Genomic DNA, 23,987 nt, shown 5'->3' with positions numbered 1-23,987 from the left:
ATATTTACAGAGGATAAAAAAAATTCTCATGAAATTTCATCATTTTAATAAATCTTTTATGTTACTATAAATTTAATATTTTAATAAATTTTTTCTACTCCAATAAAATTTTTACATTTCTTATTGTAGAACATTAGGTACGATATTCTACACTTCGAGCTGAGAAGTCAGATGCTCAGAAAGATAGTTATTAATGGATAACTCAATAGATGCTAAGATACAGCTATTTGAAGTTGGTCTATCATAGCAGAAGGAAATTGGTCATATATGATTAAGTAGGCGAATATTCATTATAACGGCGAATGATAAATGTCCTCAGGGTGACAGTTGTATTAATTAATTAGCAATTGTCATCAGTGTTGTCAAATTGTCAAAGTGTTAAGAAAGCCGCAGGTCTTTAAGCACGCAGAATATGACGATATAGTGTTCATTTATGGTGCCTGCAACAAAAGTGCCGAAGCATCTTTTAAAGAATATGGTCGACGATTTCCGAACAGACGATTACCGAGTCCAAAACTATTTACTCGTGTCTTCGCCAAACTGCGTGAGACTGGTAGTGTACCCAGCAAGTTTAAATCCAAACGTGCAAATCAACAAAACTTGGATGAATTAGAACAGATCCTTGAATCGGTGGAACGTACTCCTTGTACACAGAGAATTGCTGTACGGATTCATGTTCCTCACGTAAAGGTATGGAGGACATTACATGAGCAAGGTTTGCATCCATTTCATGTACAACCGGTACAACACCTGGAACCCAATGATCTCGCTAGTAGACTGAAATTTTGTCATTGGGTAAATGCTGATCGTCAATCAATTTCATCAATACTATTCCCTGATTAATCAACCTTCACTCGCGACGGTATTAACAACATCTATAACTGGCATCGGTGGTCTGATGAAAGTTCCAATGTCGCTGCTCAATCGAAATTGCACCATCGATTCTCCGCAAATGTGTGATGCGGAATTATTAACAGAACGTTGCTTGGACCCTTTGTATTTCCACAGTACATACAGGAGCCAAGCATTTTAATTTTCTACAAAACAATATGTCAAGTGCTTGACTATTTAAATAGATTTAAACGTCTTTGTGACTTACAAAATCTTTTTTATTGTGTGAATTTTCGTTTGTTGGTCTTAATAGCTGATAATATGCATGCAAATATCGTTTTTTTTTCTGTAACAACCTGCTATGTTACCATACTTTTCTGATAAGATGCTGAATATTAGAGCCCCAGAGTACTGTTGTTGCACAGTTGGTCAAGTTTATCTATTTATGCTATTCTGATGTTTTAGTCAAAATGCCATTTAATGATACAGCCTATGTGTAGCTTTCGAGGCCTCACCTTAAGATAGAATTACAGGGGAATTTAATCAAGTAGCATTCAAGTCTACTACTACAGCTATTGGTATTCTCTATCATTCTGAAGGATGATATCTATATCACAAGCCATAAGTAGACAAGCCAGTCTTTAAAGGCGTTTCACTTTCATTCGAGCAAATTGTTAAGAAACATTTTTTAATTACTGGTTTTAATTATCAAGAGTCTTATGACATAAGTATAAACCATAGGCATCTTTCTTCCTTAAGTTTATTGCATATTCGGAGAAAATCCTGTGGTTTTTCCAGAGGCGAGTATCAATTTAACCTTTTATCTACAGTGACTCTAATTTGATTGTACCCAGTTTTCGCCTTTTATACATACTAGTTTCCTGATTGAGAGGTATTTCTTTCTTTTCGCAACATTAAGGATGATGCTCACCAGTTCTGAAATAATTCTCGATTTTTGCGTAAGGGGCGTAGGTATAAGGGTAAATTTTTGATAAATAGTGATATTTATATAATAAAATGAAACTGTCTAAAATTGCTTTATTGTTTTGATGGATTAAATATACATAGAGCATGTTCTTTTAAGAGTCGCGATGTACTATAATTCAGCAATTTACAGATGCAAATTTCAGGAGCTTTCAAGAAAAATCTGTTAAGAGACTGCTACTTAAAGTAATTTTCTAAACCCCGCTAGAAGCATAATTACCATAAATTAGTTAGTTAAGAAAAAAAGCCAGGTCTCTCTTTCTTTAATTTTTGATTACCTTCTGCTGTGAATATCAAAGTAGACACTAAAAGAAGGGAGGAGTCTAAGTTTACCCGAATTTGATAAAATTTGTCTGGTCTAAGAAAAGAAGGTTTTGTAGCTTAGAACATCGAAAGACTAGATTAGCATTGCTGTGGAACTATGGGCAGTTTGTTTACTTGCAACATTTCTAATGCAATGATGTCAAATGCTCATGTAGATATAAAAAAAAACGCTTTATATTATCATACAAATTTGTCACTTATTTTGATAAGCGCAAAACAATATTATTCCTCTTTAATAAACTATGAAGTATTTTTTTTCATAAGATATGATATAAAGATACTCTATAAAGAAGTCAACATTCAAAGTTAAATGAACGTAAATACCATATATTAGAGAAAAAGGCAACCATATCGCAACACCGCTCGATCGCATTGTTGATTTCACCGACACAAATAATCTTTACATCGACGTGAGTGACGTCGTCAAAAAAATTTACATGGTAAATATTTATTATTAATAGATTATGCTTGAAATTATCCATCTATCCTATCTACTTATACAACCAAAAACTAAATAAAAAAACACAAAACTTCACATATGCTGAATGTAAATATAAAGCCAGTCTGTATAATAACATATTTTATATCTATTTCTACTTTTAATTTTTAATCGAAAATCTAACATCAATAAGTTAAATTAACATTATTATATGTGTTAATATATAGCTGAAAATTTCCTCATTTGAAAATGCGTGTAAACTTGACAATAGAGAATCGATGAATATGTTTATAAACGAAACGGCTCCCCCCCTTGCTCCTGTGCACATGTTAAACTCAAACAAAGTTGTTGTTTACTAATTCTAGCCTTTTAATGTTCTAAGTTTAATAATTGTTACGTCATATTGAGTTTCATAATATTTGCTAAAAAGCATTATTTAAAAACAATTTTTTCAAAAATTTAAAGAGACAAAATTCATCAAAAAATAAATTTTAGATAAAAAATATGAAAAATTTAATTCGATGTCTTCCTTAGTTTCAAAGCTATAAAAAAGGAATAATTATAAATTATTATTAAAAAAAACCCAATTATTTTAAGAGACTTGCGAACAGCAGGCAATAGAATGCATTTTATAGTTGAATTGATGATGATGTGGTGTTTTTATGTGTTGTTTCATTTTTATGTATGTTTTTCATACTTTATTCAAGCCCATTAATGGTCAAATAGGCAAATGGTCAACAAAAACAAAACCAACAATAAAATGAGACCACAGTCATAATACTTATTAAACGTAAAAGATCTAGGTGGCTATCAAAATAAACTACCCAATCTAACAATTTAAGATTACTTAAACTACCTAATATAAATAAAAAGAATTAAACTACCCAATTTAAACAATTTCAAAAAACATTAAGCTGTTTTGAAAAACTGTGCTCATCATGAAGCATCAAATTTCCTAAAATAAGTGCCAATTAAATTAAACGATGTTAACGTAGATTTGATAGAAAACAAAGTTGCCAATGTGTCGTAGGATCATAGATTTTTTTTTAAGTTGCCCCGGAATTTTATTATTACCTAATTCGGAAAGTTTCAAATAAAAAAAATATCTTCTAAAGTTTTAAAGATTTAACTTTATATAATACGTTAATTCCTATTTTATAATTTATTCATTTCTTTTTGACTTCTTTTTTTATATCTTACAGAAATAACTTACTAGTCTACTTGTATTAAATAAAAATACACTGCTAGATATGTTTTTTGGGATATAGCGAAATGTGAGAAATGTCAGATTGAATATTAATATCTTCTACTTCCTTATTGTTTTAGTTATATATATACAGGTGCCTGTACCTGAGTTCATTTTAACTTTTTATTTGAGTGAATAAAACAGCGAATACTACGTAAGTTTTCTTCCAAATTGTAAATCTTTATTTTATATACCGGGAGACACAGAAAAAAGGGAACACTTAATAACTTTTTTACTTTACATGATAAACAAATGAAATAAAGTATATTGATAGAATAGTTAAAAGAGCATCTTTTGACATATTCTATTGTTTTCCACCACTTTCGGTTTAACAGGAAGTGACACTAACTTTCTTGTTTTAAATGGGACGCTTGGTATATTATTAGGTATTTCGATAGAAAATAATATTCTAAAAACAATGATCCTATATTTGCTACCTTTTTTTACCAACTTTTTCTTCCTTGGTAAACATTTCAAATATTAGCAAATTTATTTAAATAACAAATAATAATAACGCTTGACAAGATGTCATGTATTATATTAATTGAACAATAATTAAAGAACGCGTCAAAACGCAGCCTTTCCAAGCAATCAAAGCCTTCTGTGCTATTTTTATTGATTAAATGCGTTTATTTATGTGACTTAGTTTTTTTTTCTAATTGGCTTATTTATTAACCGATTTAAAAAATAATAATATCAAATTATTGGAAAAAAGAAACCGCATTTTAAAAGTGGTTGTTCCTAATAATGTGCTATTTAAAAAAATTAAGTAAATGCCAAAATAATAGATTATACATTTTAAATAGGCGTGTGAAAGATTTAAGTCATAAAATGTAATGAAAACTATTTTTCCGTGATTACTTGATTAAAAATTAAAACTTTCAATGTATTCATGGCACCAATTTTAAAATTTAAAAAACTAATTTTTTCTACGAGTATAAAGCAAAAAGTGGAAATTACAAGTATTGTTGTTTTTAGAATATTGTTTTTTATCGATATACGTAAAAATATACCAAAAGTCCCATTTAAAATAAGAAAGTTGGTGTCACTTCCTGTTAAACTGGAAGTGATGGAAAATAATAGAATATGTCAAAAGATGCTCTTATAACTATTCTATCGCTATACCAAATTTCAATTGTATATCTTGAAGAGTAAAAAAGTTATTAAGTATTTCCTTTTGTCAGTGTCACCCGGTATAGTTAAGTAGATAAATAGATAGAAATAAATAGCTTGATAATTTTGATTGCCAATCATTCTGACTCCGATATATATAAAGATATCGATTTCGTTCTCTAGTGGGAGAATTAGAAGCTTAAATGTTTGGACAAGATAAATTTTCAGCAATTTCTCTTTGCCAGTTTTATAAACAAATAATTTTCCAAAGCTTGTGGATTATTTATTGATGGGATATATCCCATTGACCTGAATTAATGAACCACCAGAATATTACATAAATATTATAAGGGTTTAACATTAAAATAATTTCTTCTTTAATTTCTATTATACCGGACTCACCTATAATTATAAGGAATGACGATTAAGAAATATGTTGCGTGAAATATAAATTACCCAGCTCCCTTTATATCATATTTTATAAAATTGAAAGAAGTCGTCCATTTTTTCCTTAAAAGATACTTACTTATTACGCAAAACCTATAAGTTTGGTCAAGAATCTCGAACTTAAGTTCGAGATTTCCGAAATATTAGTTGATTTGAATATAATAGGGCAAATCTTATATCGGTTTTGATAAATTAAATTATAATATAAAAAAATTAGTTTATTTCTTTATTTAAGTTTATTTCTAGTTTCTTAGAAATCAAAACATTTTTACTAATCTCTTATTCAATTTAGTCAGGGTTGAATTCCACGCTTAATTAAGAAATAAGGGAGCAGAGGAACCATGGGCTGTGAATTGGGAAAATTGGCGAGTCGAGACAACCGGAACGGGAGTAGAAAATTGGAGGAGCCCCCTGCCCCCCAGCAGCAAGTCGACCCCAGGTTACCCTTAACTGCGAAACAGAAGTATAGCATGATGGCATCATGGAAAGGAATTAGCCGTGCGATGGAAAGCACTGGAGTTTGCATGTTTTTAAAGTAAGTGGGTTAAATTTACTTAACTCTTATTATCAATTTGTTTGTTTTGTTATTGAAATATATCTAATATATTTCAATAACAAAAAAATAAAAGAGAAAAACATAAGAGAGTAAGGAAGCCAAGGAAAAAAGCTTTACATACATAACTTTTGCATTTGTACAAAGTTCATGTGGGGTTCAATCTTGCAGACATTTAATTTCTTTTAAAAAGATTTTTTAGGTAAACATATTGTTTTTATCGATCGACATTATTATTGCTGAGTTATTTAATAGTATATTAAAAAAACCTATCTCTTTTTAATAATGAACAAAATATTTTAAATGAAAAATTCATATTGTTTTTACCCATATTCAATAATGTATTTTCACTGTAAGTAAACGAATACATTATCCAGTTCACATGGGCAAGATTTTGATTAGGTGATCTTTTACTCCTCTTATACAAGATGTGTTCGACGGCCAAAATATTGGGTGAACGAATGCGAGGGTTACGGATGAAAATTGAAATTGATGAAGTTCACACCGAATGACACCTGTCATGAAGCAGCAGAAATTAAGCATTAACGCTCGAAGTTTCGATGCACATTATTTTACATAACGAGGATTGACCACTGCAAAGTTATCATTTGACACCCTGAGGTTTTTCTTTAGGATACCTATTTAGCAGGGAAAAACCCAAGCAACACTGCAAAACTGGAAAAAATATCAAAACCGAACTTAAACTGTAAATAAGAACGGATATACAGGGTTTTCATTTGAAAACTTCCCACCACGAATTTATCGAAAACTGCTGTTTAAAAAAAAACGCCAAAATACCTCAAAAGGTTTGTCAAGGGGGACAACTTTCTAATCTAAAATTACTTCACCCCCTTTCACATATTGCCCCGCAGGGACATCCCCTTAAACATTTTAAATGGCAGGGGAAATCAGTGATATTTGAGAATAGACCGATTCCTTGTGCAAAAACGATTTTAAATGTGGTTACAAATTTTGAGACATCTTTTTGTGTTCAAGATTGTAAGAAATGCCACACAAAACGTCAAGAACCATCTGTTGAAGTGGTCCAGGATATAGAACGGCGGGAAGAAATGGTTTGCAGTACCCTAGAACTAGATTCTACACGGTCCACTAGAAGTGTTGGAGAGGAACTGGGAATGAGCAATAAAACTGTTGCTGGTATCTGGAAAAAAAATGGGTACAAATGTTTCAAGTATTCAAAAACTCAGGAAATATTTCCTGAAGACCAGTGGCGAAGAATGGAATTTTGTGAAACCATGATGGAAAAGGCAAATGAAAACGAATATTTTTTTAAAAATATTTTATTTTCTGATGAATCTTCTTTTCCATTACATGGCAAACACAATCCTTCCATTGTTCGTTATTGGTCTCAGGAAAACGAGCACAGAAGTTTTCAGTTTCGTACCCAGTATCCTCAGAAATTAAATGTTTGGGCAGGTATTTTGGGCGACAATGTTATAGGGCCATTTTTTATTGATGGCACTTTAAACGCTCAAAAGTACTTTGAGTTGCTGCAAAACCAAGTTTTTCCTGCCATTCAAATCCTACCTGATGTAGACCTGGGATCGGTTTATTTTCAGCAAGATGGCTGTCCTGCTCATAACGCGGCTAGGGTAAAAGAATTTTTAACAAATACTTTTCCTAACCGCCTTATTAGTGGGACTGGCGACATTAAATGGCCTCCTAGATCTCCAGATTTGTCTCCAAATGACTTTTTTCTGTGGGGTTACCTTAACCAAACCATTTACAAGCATGCATTTAGTAGGCCAACAAAATTAGAGGAGTTGCGAAATAAAATTGTCGAAGGTGCCAATTCCATTTTACCTGAAACTCTTTTGGAGGTGCAAAATAGCTTTTACGATAGGTTAAGTTTTTGTTTAGTGAAAGAAGGCGGTTTATTTGAGCCTTTTATTTAAAAAATGATATGTTGTTAAGTTTGTTTATTAGAGTTTTATTTCTGATTTTGTATTATATTTTTATCAGAGTTGATATTTAATTTTTTATTAGAATAACGCTTTAGTTTTTATTATGCAAAACACAGCATATTAAATATTTTAAGATTACAATTCTATGCGGATTTTACACATTGTCATGTCTGTAAAATCCGCATTAGAATAAATATTTTAAAAATGCCTGAATTTTCGCGTAATATTTGGTGCTCTGTCGCAGGCACTCGTACACGCGCGACGTTGCAAAATTTCGCCTCTATGCGGTTTCCTATAAGTAACGAACGAAAACACGATAAAAAAAGATCTTCAACTCCACCATCTTGTTCTTTGTCAAATGTTATCTTATTACTATTTACTGATTTTTTCAAAATTTTTACTAAGCTAGATATTGATATTCATGTACATATTAATATATATTTATATAATAAGAAAAAGAATATGTTAATCAGAAATAAGAATTTCATATTAATTTAAGATTTTCATTTATTTATGATTGGTACTAAGATTACCTGTTACATAAAATGCAACTCTATCTTTAAGTCCGATTACATTCGATTACACTTCATGTCCTTACATACAACTGGGGTTAGCAAAGTTTTTTCAAAACAATAACATTAGTATTTATCCAAAATTGTGGCTTTAAATTCATCAAGGTAATGGAGTTATGGATTTAACATTAATGTACGAAAATCGAAATCACGGTAAGCAATACCAGTAAAAATCTTTAAAACCTTTTACTAAGGATAACAAAAAGAAATTATTAAAATAGATAAAAAGGAACAAGCAAATACAAAACCGAATAGAATTGTAAATGGATCGCCACTCAAATAACACACAAATTAAACGACTCGACTAAAATTGAAAGAAAAAAAATAAGAATAGCTAATAAACACGCATTCTTTTTTCTCGGCACTATTTTCTTTTTTGGTTGATTATATACCGCAGAAGTCGTTTTTGTTGTTCTATATATTAAAGTTTCTATATTGGTAGCTGACGACATCTCAAGTTGTTTATTGCTCGTACTCTTCAAAATCACTTTTTCCTCTAAGAATTCGACGGGATACACGTATACATATAATATTTACCTTACCGTTTATACATATAATTATACCTTAAAATAGCTCTGTTTTCATTTCATTTTATCTAAATAATTTATTTCTACTTTAACGTTTAAATGCCTATCAAAGAAGTCAAAAACGACTTTCTTCAAACACATAGCAAAAATGTGCTTGTTCGTTACCTTCCATTGCCCATTTGTTTTAGTTTCCTGTGAATATCTCTTATTATCAAGGGCATAACTGATTTTGTCTATGGTTTTTAAGCGTTGATTTAAAATATGCTAGTAGCCTTTATAGACAGTCTTTTATGTTCACGTGCTTATAATTTTATAGTTAGGTTGGATTTATATGTTACATTAATTTGTATCACAGTATTTAATCATTATAAATTATATCATATAAAGTAAGGTTCACCTATTATATTATTTAAAAAGCATTATTTTTTTCAGAACTTTATACTGAGCGAAAAATTTATTGTGTTTACGACGCTATTTTCTATGACTTACTATATCAAAAACAGTAAAAACGATAAACATTATGGTCGTATGTAAATATTTCCAAAAGACACAAACTTGTTTTCTAATATTTTTAGTATTAATTTAATAAAAATTAATGGTTAAGCAAACGCTTTACTGTTTAGTAGCTTTAGATCAACACTTACTATTCTCATACATGTCTTCATAATATTTTGATTTATGTTTCAGTTTACTGATACTGTTTAAACCTCAACTAAGTGTTCAATTACTATTCCAGGATTACGGATCCTGGAATAGGTAACTTCAATTAAGCAGAGAGGTAATAGTATTACTAACTAATTTCTCTTTTGGAAATTAACGGAGAATGCATAAAATGGATCGTCGGGAATACGTCTCGGTTGGAAGTAATTATGGAAAAGCTATGCTAAAACTTAATCTATTAGCTTAGTCATCTGTAAAGATATATAAATTTTCTATGGTTTATCAGCTTGGAATTTCCTGCCTGTTCAACTGAAAAATTAATTATCCAGAGGGAAAAATTCGAAAGCGGGTCGACCCGCTTTCATAATATTAGGCAGCTGTCGAAAAATCCAGATGCTTATGCAGCAGAAAAAATAGAACTAATAAACGTCGATAATAAATTCATTAAATAAATTATTTTTTTGACAACTGGTCAATAACTTTACAGGCAGAAAGATCTAACTATATTAAAAAAACTATTTCTTAGCAAGCTTCAAGCCAATTTAATTTACAACGGAAAAAGGCAAAAAAAATTGTCTCAGAAACAGAAAACGTGCAAGAAAAAATTGATGCAAACAGATTTAATTCGACTAGCAGAACAGAAACAGAAAATGAGCAAGCATATATTATACAAAAGATTGCTGGCGACCCATAAGTAAATTTCATTCAAACGTCAAACCGCCGTTGTGAGGGGGCAAACAGTAATTTCCTTGTAATAAAGTTTATTCATATCTGAGTACTATTGAAACTTTATATCCAGCGACGCTTAGGCTTCTCTGTATTTGGTACAGTTACAGTTTCAATTCACTGTTTTTGAAGACATTTATCTCTTACTTTGTATGAGATACAATACTCGTTAAACGGAATGGATATTCCCTCACATTCATAAAAATATATTTTATCTTGCATCTTGTACATAGCTTCTAGTTTCAGTTTTTTCAATCAGCTAATTCAAGTTTTTTGGTAAAATACATTTAATTTTTTGAATCTGTTCGACAGGTAAGTCGGTATCGATTATCAAAACAAGCATTTCGGATTGGAAAAATGCTGTTTCAGTTCCCAATTAAAATGTTTCTCCTCGACTGATATGTCCCAAAATAATAAAACGTAAGAGTCCTTTCTGGCTAATCTAGATACATGAAATTATATTAAATATATATTATGCGTTATATTATATTATACATTATATTCAAATTCAAATTCAAATTCAAATTCAAATTTATTAATCATTTTGGTTATATTATAACAATTTTTTTATTTTTTTTTTAACTTAATTATATTCAATAATAATAGTTAACAGTCATTGTTTTTAACATACACCTAGATGTTGTAACATCTGTTTGTGTATGCTGAGAAATCACAAAATTTTAGTAATAATATAAAATATAACTAACCATAATCTACAACTAAACAAAAATTCTCCAATAAAATTTCCCTTCCCAAAACTATTTAAAAAAATTAAATTTATCTATATTTAAATAAATAAATTTTCTACAGACCTTACTAAAGTTTTTAATATTATTTATATTTTTTAAGCTGTTTGGTAAGATGTTATAAAATTTCGGGGACAAGTATCCTAAAAATCGTTGCCCTATAGTTTTTTTTACGTTTGGTATTTTTAGGTGTCTGTTTATATTATTTCGGGTTGTGTAGGAATGACTAACATAATTCTTGATTTTTTCTGATTTATGTGTATAAATGCATGTTGACAATATGTAAATTGAGCGTATATTAAAAATTTCTTCAGAATATAATTGTTGTGTAGGAAATCTTTTTTGTTTTTTGTATATAACTTTTAAAATAAAGTTTTGTACTACATTAAGTTGTTTTAAACAATTCTTGTATAGACCTCCCCAGACAATCACCCCATACCTCAACAAGGACTCAACCAAGGATTTATAAATTAAAATTAGTAGTTTTTCATTTAAGATATTTCTCAAAATATGAAATCGATAAATAAGTTTACGGATGTTTTGTGTTAATTTTAGAATGTGTTGGTCCCATTTTAAATGTTTATCCACAATGATACCAAGATATTTAGTAAATTAAACTTCCTTGATATCAATTAATTCAAGTTTAATTTGTTGAAATCTGGGGCGATTAGCAGCTGTTATAGAAAATGCAATATAGTTTGTTTTTTGACTATTGAGACTTAATTTAAAAGAATCCAGCCAGTTCTTGACTGTTGCTAGACCAAGTTCTGCAGTTTTTTTTGTGTCTCCCCAAGAAATTCCGTGAAACACCGCAACCGTGTCATCTGCATATGATATCAGTGACCCGTCATGAATTTTAAGATTGGTAAGAGCGTTAATATAAGTTATAAAGAGTATAGGTCCAATAACTGTTCCTTGTGGAATTCCAATTTTTATATAAGATGGTTCACTAATCTCATTATTTATTTTTAAAGACTGTTTTCTGTCCCCCAAGTAACTTTCAAAGACCCTTGACACTGGACCTCTAATACCATAAGATCTTAAAGTATCTAGCAAAAGCTCATGCGGTACAGTGTCAAAGGCCCTTGCTAGGTCCAGAAACACTGCCAAACACTTTCTATCACCATCAAAAGCCTGATTCACTCGCTTTGTTAATTCGCAGACAGCATCGGATGCGCTGAGCCCCCCAATGAAACCAAACTGATTTTGTGTTAATATGTTATTTTTTTGTAAATAGTCAATAAGTCTATCTTTTAAACATTTCTCGAAGAGCTTGGAAAAATTATTGATCACACTTATAGGACGATAGTTACCTAGTTCACATTTATTACCTGATTTATATATTGGAGTGATTATTGATACTTTAAATTGAGTAGGTACTGTTCCTGTTTTAAATATTAGGTTGATAATGTGAACCAATGGTTCAATAAAGTAAATATGAAATTTTTTTATAAGTTTTGAGCTGATAGTATCTATCCCAGGCGCGGAATTGTTTTTTAACGAAAAAATATGTTTAATTATTTCATTCCTATTAGTTGGTTTTAGAAACATTGAAGATACACTGTTATGATTAATTTTGAATTGTTTTTTTGGTTTTTTTATTTGGTTTTGCATATTTACTCCTACGTTTATAAAATACTGATTACAAAAGTTTGCCATGTCTTTGTTATTTGAAAATTCTTTGTTATTATTTTTTATTTTTATTATGTCATTTCCTTTAGTAGTAATTTGATTTGTAACCTCATTTATAACATTATACATTTTGCTCATATTATTCTTAGATTCCTCAATTTTTGTTTTGTAATAGTCATTTTTACATTTATTTATTATTTTACCCAATGAGTTTCTGTATGTTTTATATTGTTGTTCTTTTTCCAAGCTATAATTTTTGTTTAATTTTCTTTTCATTTTGTCCCTATTTTTTATTGAACATATAATAGTAGCAGTTATCCAAGGTTTTATTTTTTTAATTATTTTTTGTTTTAATATTTTTGTCTCTTCACAGCTTTGTATAATATGTTCGACAACATTATAAAAAATTTTGGTTGCAATTTCGACATCATTAATATTTAAGATAGTGTTTTCCCAATTTTGTTTTATAAGTAAATCTTTTGCCTTCTCATTGTTTAATATTTTCATAGTTTTAATTTTTATATTATTGGAAACATTACCTGCCCGAACCTCGTCTCTAGCAAAATTAAGCAACACAGGATAGTGATCGGTGACGTCAGTTTCCAAAATAAAAGAAAGATGTTTATTTTTGTTTTCCAAAAATTTTTTTTTAAGGAAAATGTGGTCAATACAGGTCCTTGATGTTAATGTGACCCGTGTAGGACCAGTTATAAGGGAGTAGAATCCGTAAGACATCAAGAGAGCTAGGTAGTTATTTGTATCAGCTGAATTTTCAGATAGAGTATTTATGTTTATATCTCCCAGAAGTATTTCTGTTTGCTGATTACATTCACGTAATAAATAATTTTCCAGGTCATCGAGAAAAGACGATACTACCGTCGAGGGAGGTCTATATATACACGTTATGCCATATTGTATATCAGTTATAGCTAAAGTTATCCTAATCAAAGTAATTCCCGACCTAATTAGTTTTATATTTTCTACTTTGTTTATGTTTAAATTATTTTTTATATAAACAACCACCCCATCATTCTGGTTACAGTCTCCCCCATTATTATATATTTTAAAGCCCTCTATATTAAATTCATTACCAACCAATTGCCATGTTTCACCCAAAACAATAATGTCGCAGGATATTAAATTATATGTTTGTAGAAAAACTATCATTTGATCAAAGTTTTTTTTTAAACTTCTTATGTTAAAATGAATGATATTTAAGAGTTTGGAACCTATGTTAATTTTTTTGCTTACATAATCACAGTCCGTACTTTGTTGATCCGCATTATCTAAAACGTCCAGTTCTTGTAGCACTTCTACCTCTTGCCTATTATTTGCCATAACTTCCATCATAGTCAATTTTGTTTTTCAAAAGCGTGATTTGATGTTCAAAAGACGGACAAGTTTTGTCGTTTGCGGCATGATTTATATTGTGCTCCAAATTAAACTTTGCGTTTGCATGAATACAATTGATGCATTTTTTTTGGTTTTTTGGGCACTCCTTAACTGCGTGTTTCTCCGAACAATACTCACAAAAGACCTCATTCGGACATTCCGTATTTTTGTGAAAAAATCCTTTGCATTTAAAACATCTGGGTACACTTATATCTTCAAATACTGGGTAACGCTGCCATCCTATATATAGTTTCTTTACTGCAATTAACTTATGAAATAATTTGGCTGAACAATTTCCGTAGATAGTATAAGAATCTCTTTTTTTATTGAGTTTAAAGAAAGTTATTTCTAGGTGGTCTATTAAGGTGGTGTATTATTTCTAGGTGGTATATTAAGTATACATAATCACTAAAAAGTTTACTTTATTTTTAAATATATGTATCTTAAACGCAAATAGAAGTTATACAGGAGGTTCTAAAAAAATCCATCATTTATGCCTTTATAGCCGAAATATAGAGTGGTTTACCAAAAATTCCATTTCTAAGTAGATACTGTGCCATAAAATAAGATACATCTAAGGCATTACACCTTTGTTGATATTCATTTGATTTTACTGTGGAAAAGGTACCGTGTTTTTTAAGGTATCCAAATACTCTTAAAAACACTTTAAAGTGTTCTTTTATGTCATTTATTGGTTAATAGATCTCCCACTCACCTAAATTGTGCTTTCATGAAGAAGGGCTTTGTTTGCTTTGTCGCTAACAAAATATGTTTTTTGAACGACCTCAGATCCTTTATCGATATCGTAATAAAGCAATTTGAAATAGTTCAGAAGAGAATGGTTAAGGTCATTTACAGACTAAATCTAATATTTTCCATTCGATCAAAAATACATTCTATAAAATATCTTCACTTTACTAATAAATAAATTATTACCTAAAGTATATTCTGATCAAATGTGAAAATGCACCAGGCCCCTTACTTATACTTATTTTAAAGCAATGGTTTGCTTGAAAAATCATATATTATAAAAAACTATAATCATAAATTATATATTTTTGTTTATTGTACCAACACGCCTTTTTTCGTAAGGATTTCTTTTTATTGTTCCCTAAATGGGGATATTTTATAAATGCAGATTATTTGTTTTAACTTTTGTTTCAGTATAATTATTACATAACGTCTATATACTAAATATATTTAAATATTGTATTTTAATTTTTGATTAAAAATATCCTGCACATTACAGACAAGGCTCTACCTTTGTGACTTGTAGCAGTTTCACAAAATGGATAGTTTTGGAGAACAAAACCTTTTTCTTTTTTTATATAATTATTGCAACCGAAATAGATACTATAGATATGTATAGGTATGATTCACGAAATAAACAAATTTTTTATTTGATTTTTCGCTATTTATATAAATTTTTGTATCGGAAAGTATTTGTGAAGTCGACAAATACTTTCCGATTTTCTAGAAAGAATAGGAGGTTAAAATTAATATATTCAAGATCATTGATCAAGACTTTTTTTAATTTTGTTCATTTCTCCGTCGGTGATGATTAATTTTTTTCATTATAGGTTATTAAGAAAAGTAGCTTAAAACCTATGTTAAGACCTTTCTTTAACAGGAATATATATAACGTGACCGATTACGATAAATTTCACATAAAGCCATAAGGAATAAAAATAAGTTTATTAAAATAATAAAGTATTTAAGAGAGTAGATAAATAAAACAAAAACCTATATATTGTATTAATTTATGTTCGTAAAACTCGTAATTAACTGAATGAAAGTAGCGGAAATTTTCTAAGAAATGTAAATAGAATAAAAACAATTACAAAACATAGAAAAATTTCTGAATAATTAATAGCATACTAAAATTACAATACTTTTATGACAATTATTTTATCTCCTAAAACCTCTAATAAAAATTAGTATCAATAATTTCATTAATTCTAAATAAGCAGTATGTTATATTTGGAAAGTTTAAGAGCTATGTGTTTTTTATAGATTATTTATAAAAAAAGAATCTCAAAGTGATATTGAAGGTGAAGCAAATCCATTTCATCAAATTAGTTTCTGGCTATTAAGATCTTGATTTTATTAATATTTAGTATTTTCGAACTAAAGTAATAGAAAATTAGCAGCATTTATTGCATATAATTTTAAATTTTATAAGATAGATAAGAAAAAATAAGATAGTTTTTCTTAGAATACCCTTAGTTCACATCAATACGCTTATAAGCATATAAAAAGCATACCCTGCATTGTCGATTGGATGCATTTATTATTATACATTTATTGCATTTGCTGCTTTTTGACCTATTGTTTAAGCTAATGTGACAAATAGTGAACTTTAATTCGGCGACAATGTAAGTCCGCTTATCAACTTATCGTTCTTCCTAAAAATATATTTAAGATGATTTAATGTTGTGTAATTTTTAGATTATAATTAAAATTTAATTCTATTTCCAAGAATTTTGCCAGCGTTTCACTAGAATGTTAAAAAAATAAATTAGACAATAATTGGAAAAAAAAGTTATTCAAATTATAAATTACATTAAATTAATCCTGTAGTCCTTTATAGCCCTGTAAACAATATGCGTAACAATATACGTATGTAATTGTGCATTTCAAATTAATGCGGTGTAACTAATCTTCAAATATATCCAATGATATGGAAACCGCTTATTCATGTAATAACCGAATTTTCATATAAAAAATTTGCCAGTATTATTAAGCTATTAATCATACTGCAGTTAGCTCGATAACTAGCGGTGAAATTCAAAAAAGAAATTTTATATTAAAAAGATATTTTTTAAATGTTTATATTTTTTAAGATATTTTTTAACTTAATTTAGATCTTAGAGCATGTGAGCCACTAATACTCTATATTCCTTATTATGAGCAAAAATAACAAAATACCGGATTAATGTACCGTTCACCATTGGATTAATGTGATAGTAGCTTATATGAATATACATTTTTTAAGTAAATGATGCTTATAAATATTGAGATGAAAAATAATGCAACATGAAACATGTAATGGGGGGATGTCGAATATTTGCACCTATTGATTACAAAGAGAGATATGTTGCGGTAGCGAAAATTATGCATCAAGAGCTGGCTTTAAAATTAAATCTCTTGCAGGGTAAAAATCTTCATACTATAATAATTTTTTTTCTGGAAAGTATTTTAGAAAACGATAAGTACAAACTCTACTGAGATCGTACCATATTGACCGATAAAAGAGTTATGAATAATAGACCTAACATAGAGTTGGTAGTTATAAAAAATAAGGCGACCACGTTTCATAGAACCAAAGAAGTATTTATACAGCGACAATCGTGAATGACAAGTGTTAAGACTGCACCAATCATATTGCCAACGTAACATTAAATGAGTAAATGAGTAAGTGATGCGTAACATTAAAAAGTTAGGACTCAGCCAGTCAGCATATCTTTACCCAGTCACACAAAGTGGTGATACTATCTGCAGCTCAGATTGTTGGAATCCTTTGGGAACGAATACCCTAGATTATTCTCACGGACCAGATAACTTTAAGAGGGTTTTGTCAGATTTAAATCCCTTTGATATGTAAGTATCTGTGATTATTCTCCTATGAGATATCTCCTATGCAAGGCATTTGGCTAAAAATTCATAATAATAGTAATAATAATAATAATAATAATAATAATAATAATAATAATAATAATGTAATTGATTCTTTTAGATGCGGCGATATATAATCAAACTTACAAATACCATAACCAAACTTTAAGCATGCATTTTGAATTTTTTGAAAGATTGATCAAAATATTGAGTAAACAAGGCTTATAAAAATATTGCAATAATTTAAATAAAATAATACTATAATGAAATCTTTTTCAGTTAGTATATCAAAGGCCACTCTGTGCGTATACAATAATCCAAGTTTTAGAAAAATTTACATAAATAACTAAAGATATATGACTCGAGAATCTTAGATCTGAATTGATATAAATCCTTGCAAGTGTCTATCTATTGGGCTTAACGGAATAACATTTAGAGTCAATGAAAAATGCTGGTCTTTCAAAACAGTTTCTCTAGATTTACTGAACAAAATTAATTGAGTTTTATTTTCATTAAGGATAAGCTCATGACATATTGTGTATGCTTTGCACATCATTCCCAAGAAATATAAGGATTGCAAGAGTAGAAGAGTTGTATAGAGTTGTATGTAAGCCCTGACCTATAGACCCCTAAAAAATATAAACTTAGATAACTTCCAGGCCGATCTAGAGGCCATTCCATTTCATCTTATATATGATTATCAATCTATTGACGATAAAGTAATTTTTTTAAATACCAACCTAATAAAATTGTTTGATACCCATGCTCCTGTTAAAACATTTACAGTACAAAAAAAGAGAAACTGTCCTTGATTGATAAACAATATAAAACTTCTTCAAAAACTAAGAGATAAAGCGCTAAAAGATTTCAAAACAAGTAAATTGCCTGGAAAGTGGGAGTATTACAAGCAACTTAGGAGCTATACCACGACAGCCGTTAGAGCAGAAAAAAAAGCTTTTTATAGAAATAAATTTAAAAGACTTAGACCCTCAATTTTGAAATTTTTTAAATGCTAATGATATTTTGCCCCGTAAACAGTCTGGGTTTAGAAAGAATTTCAGTTGTACTTCAGCAATGGCGGATGTTATTGTTGACATCATAAAATCTAGGGATGATGGTATGATTTCTGCCCTTGTTCTGTTGAATACGAAAGCCTTTAATTTTGCCAATCACGAAATTTTAAAGTCTATATTTCACTATATAGATTTTTCTGATAAAGCTATTAATTTCAATAATTCTTATTTAAGCGATAGGGTGCAGCGAGTCAAGATAGAGGAAAATGTATCTGAACCTTTGGAAGTTGATAATGGCGTGCCTCAGGGTGGTATTTTAGGACCCTTATTTTTTATTATTTATATTTTTAGATTTTATTTTTATTTAAAAAAACTGCCTTTGCCATTTTTATGCTGACGATGCTCAGTTGTATTACTCTTTTCTGCCAGAAGATGCTAAAAATGCGGAAGCAAAAATTAATCAAGACTTATAAGCCTTATGTGATATTCTTCAAAACATTTTCTAAAATTAAATCCTTCTAAATCGTGTAATGTTTATTGGTAATAAGCAAAAAATTAACCATATTTCAAACACTATTTATATTAATATGGGCGATGCTAATATTCCTGTTGTAGATAATTGCAAAAGTTTGGGCTTAATAGTGGATAGTGATTTGCGATTTCATCAACACGTTTCTAATGTTCTGAATAAAGGGTATTTTGCTTTAAAATTAATTTACTTGCATAGGCATTATCTAAGTGAAGATATTAAAAAAATGTTGTGTGACTTTTTAGTGCTGTCACAATGCAATTATTGCGATGTTGTTTATGGTTGATGCCTATAATGATAGGTGCCGATTGCAAAAGCTTCAGAACTCATGTATTTGCCTAATTTTTGGCATACGCAGATGTAATCGCCTTTCCCATAGACTTTCCGAGCTGGGGTGTTTAAATATGCAGAATCGTAGGGTTGCTCATTCACTTACTTTTTTTTATGAAATTCTTAAATACCTTGGTCCAACTTACCGATACCTTAAGATTACTTTTACAAATGATGTTCACCATTTAGGCTTAAGAAGAAACACAATTCATATTCCAAGACATAAGACTCAATTATTTAAAAGGTCCTTTTCCTAAATACCATTTAATAAAATAGCTATTTTATTTCGGAAATATTTTGATTTTCCTTTCAATATTTCTTCCATTACTAGCTAAAGGCAATTCTTGCCAGGGCCTTCTCAACATTTAATTTGGGTCGAACTGTAAATAAAGGCCATGAAGGGGAAGTAGGAGAACGGTATCTTTCTCTTTTTTACTTGTTACTTAGATTTGTTATTGTATCAATGAACACATTGTTAAGCAGTATATTCATTTGATAGTCAAATTTAGAAAAGACATTCTATAATTGCAAAACTTTGAGACACAGCTATACAACACTAACGTAATATCAGTAGATATCACATAGTTGCTTTTGACTGGCACTTTTAAGAAAACCTGCTAGAATAACATCTGTGCTTAACTAAGGGTAATAGGAATTGGAACACTGTATAAAGAGAGGCAATTAGTATAGAGGTTATCTCGTATCTAACTAAAAACAAGTGTTTAACAGTGGTTGTTAAAAAAGAGCATGTTTTTGTCATCATTATTAAACTATTATGATAACAGTATAGGAGATGGAGCCTGTAAGGTGAGAATTATTTCAAAATTTATTTATTTATCTTATATTATACATGAGAACATAAAAATAATGTAAAAGTTAACAACTAAAGCCAACATATTTTAGCAAGTTTGTAAGGTTAAGGCCGTTAAGGGTACCAAAGTAATAATAGTTGATGAACTGCGCTCTGAATATTAAGATAATCACCATCTACTGATTAAGTGTATAAAAAAGATAAAAGCAGAAGTCTACATGCACATATTAAAGGTAACAAGCTAGTTTAAGATCAGAAGGAAAATAAGACAACGAAGCTGCTAATTTTGCTTTAAAATGAATAAAATAAGATCATCAGCCGCAAAAGCGTGCAAAAAAAACTATTTAACTTGCTGGAGAATGTGAAACTCCTCTCGATCGCATGATATTGTTATTTTTTTCTATCAAAAATTATAATAATTTTTTTTTCTTTCTATACATTTTTACAGGGTTTCTGAATTTGAATTGGCACTATTGCTAACTTTTTAGTTCCTAAACAAATATAGTTAAATTAGCAATGTTAAAGCATTTTTTTAGTTCATATTCCCTTTGAGCAAACTAAGGTAAATCATTTCTCGCAAGTCAATTACCATCATCCTTTGGCACAAACTAATATTTGATGTTATCCATTATAGCGTATCTATCCTATTTGTGGTCAATCAATCAATCAATCAATCGCTTTATTGTCAAAAAATTTTACAATTTGTAGACAAAGCTGATAACTAAAGTAAACATAAAAACAAACAAAACACACAAAAATAAAATAAAACTGGTAAAACAAATATACAAACTTATACAAATCAATAATTTTATGTGGTCAAAAGTATGAATAAATAAATAAAACACAATTAAAAATTAAAAATTAAAAAATATACAATTGCATGAATACACTGTCAAAAAAAGTGAAACCTAAGAAAGCCAAAAAGTATATATATAAAAATATACAAAAGTGTTCATTAAAAAAGTATAAAAGAAAAGTAAGATATAGATATAGCTACATGATACAGTACATATAAAAACAATAAATCACTCTGTGTGTGTGAAGTTAAAATTAGGTATTAAAAAAATCGTTTACCGAGTAAAAGGCTCTCTCAAGTAGGAATGATTTTAATGCCTTACGGAAAGTAGGAAAAGATGTGATGGATTTGATGTTCAATGGCAAATGATTGTGCATTTTTTTGCTTTGTACAATATAGAGTTTTTTACCAATTCTGAATGTGGAGTAGGCAGATATAAATCATATTCCGCGTTTCTGAGAGGATAATTATGTGATGGCTCATCTGAATTTGATAAAACGTGCTTGCGAATTAGACAATATATTAAATAGAATACGATAAATCACTTTGATTTGCTGGCTAAACTTTAATAAATATAGTTTTTGATAGATAAATATTTTGAATTGCTTAATAATCAATTATATAATATAGGTTCCGCTGTTATTTTAAATTATTCAAGAATTATTTTGTGATGCATATAGTTTAGAACAGATTGATTTATTTTATTCTTATTTATTTTATTATTTTTCTTATTGTATTATTTTTTAAATTTATATTTGGCAATAGCCCGTTGATATACAAATGATTTTATATACTGCAGAACAATTTCTCAATCAATATTGGAACCAACTCAAATAATTTTTTTAAAAGAAGTTGACAAAACCCTAATAGGGTGTTTATTTTATAATAGTTACTATCGAGATTTATTGTATTCATGATTTTCAACTCGCAAGAACTGTATAATATTTAAGGGTCAGTGAAAATAATTTAACTTCTTACTGTAACCGAATTATTTTTATAATTATTTAACATGGTTATTTAAAAAAACGTTCAATTCTACCTTGAAAGTTTTCAGCATAAAAAGTCAGGCGTACAGGTTTAAACCTAAGATAAAGTTATTGATTAGATAGGAAGCTGTAAATAAGGTTAAGGTTAAAAGCATAAATCAGAGAGCAGCTCGCTGACGTAGCGGTAAAGTGGAAATAGTCCCATCATGGGGTCCTTTAAAAGGTTTTCTTCTTGTTAAGTGTTCATGTGATCGGAAAATGTAATTTCCGTCCTTTAATTTCTAGTTTGTCAGTACTTGATAATAGTAGAGTAACGTAGGTACCTGTTAAAGGATAACCCTTTCATCAAAACTTAAATAAGAACACAGCTTATCACTAACCAAAACTCTTTATTTTATTCTCGACGCAAACTTAACAAAAATTATCTATATGCTAGAGATGTAAATAATTGAGCGAATAATCCAATGAAGCATGGCTGACTATAAGGGCTTAGACCTTTATCAGTATTAAGAATAGTTTTTCGACTTTTGAATTTTGCTAAACTTTCGTATGCACCTAATTTTCAATTGTTACTAACTAATTTTATTAATTTTAAATTATATCTTCTTAACATGTTCTCTAAATACCTGACACTATTGATCTTTTTATTTCTCAAAGAAGTCATAGATCTCTGACATTACATTGAAATTAATCTTTTCTTTAGGATTTCCTAAAAGATGTCTTAACTTGACCGAACTTTGATAGACCCTTCTAAGACCTAAGTCTTTAAAAATGTTAACAAAACCTTGCATTAACATGTATATAGGAATTGTCACAGAAGTTTGCCTATTTCCTTTTTGAATTGTGGTAGTTTTTAAGATTAACTCTAAACCTATGCTTTTTATTCAGTTAATCAATAATCCTCGTTATAACCATTGACTCTAGCAGTTGTTTTAATCGTTTATTTTTCCTTTTTAAGTTTATTATTACTCGGAGAAAATGAGACTAATGATGCACTAAAAAATGCATGCTAGTCATCATGCTGAAAACAATATACAGTGCATCCCAAATGTTATGTCTAAATTCATTTAAAATTCAGGGGTGTGTTCGAAAAAAAAACGCTCGGACCCGTCGATTTTTATTTCAAATTGCGCATTTTTGTATGTGAAGTTTGTATATATAGGGTTGCTCAAAAATAAATTACGACCATCAACTTAATTTTTTCAAATGAAAGCACCTTTTTTTATTTCATTTTTGAATTTCACGTGGCATTCTACGTATCAAAAGTGAAATCACCGAAGCGTATCAAAAGCGTTCACCGAATAGTTAAAAAGCACAAATATCACCCCTGTAAAGTTATTCCTGTGCAAGAGTTATTTGATGACGATTTCGATAGGCAAAATGAGTTTTGTGAACGCTTTCAAAACATGTGCAATCTAAATAATAATTTAGTAACAAATATTATTTTTTCTGATGAAGCCACGTTCTTGGTTGAATGGTAGTTTAAATAGACAAAATTGTCGATATTGGGCAACAGAAAATCCGCATTGGATGATAGAGGTAAACACCCAGTACCCTCAAAAACTAAATGTGTGGAATAGTGCGCGGAAGAGTAATAGGTCCCTTTTTCTTTGAACAGACTTTAACGGGACGAGTGTATTTTGATTTTCTCCAATTTGAATTAGTTCCAGCATTACTAGCTTTATTTCCAAATCCATTGGACCGAGACTATCTTGACGAAGAACTAATTATCCAGCAAGATGGCTCTCCTCCGCACTATGCTGCCACTGTGCGTAAATTTTTGGATGAAA

General features: G+C 29.5%; 1 protein-coding gene across 4 annotated transcripts in view; it reads left to right on the top strand.

Annotated features, from left to right (window-relative positions):
- LOC126734881 (neuroglobin-like) overlaps nucleotides 1-23,987 on the top strand; it is a 195,813-nt gene that overhangs the window by 121,868 nt on the left and 49,958 nt on the right. For 3 of the 4 annotated variants that reach the window (XM_050438705.1, XM_050438703.1, XM_050438702.1), the window contains one exon: nucleotides 5,677-5,919. In XM_050438705.1, coding sequence (XP_050294662.1) covers nucleotides 5,726-5,919 — 194 coding nt within the window. In that variant the 5' untranslated portion in view covers nucleotides 5,677-5,725. The remainder of the gene's footprint in view (nucleotides 1-5,676; nucleotides 5,920-23,987) is intronic. The other variant, XM_050438704.1, reaches the window with a different exon arrangement.

This window comes from Anthonomus grandis, chromosome 4 (genome assembly GCF_022605725.1).
Source record: "Anthonomus grandis grandis chromosome 4, icAntGran1.3, whole genome shotgun sequence".
Lineage (NCBI taxonomy): Eukaryota > Metazoa > Arthropoda > Insecta > Coleoptera > Curculionidae > Anthonomus > Anthonomus grandis.
The sequence above is the reverse complement of the archived record's forward strand: the minus strand, read 5'-3'. Positions and strand labels throughout refer to the sequence as shown.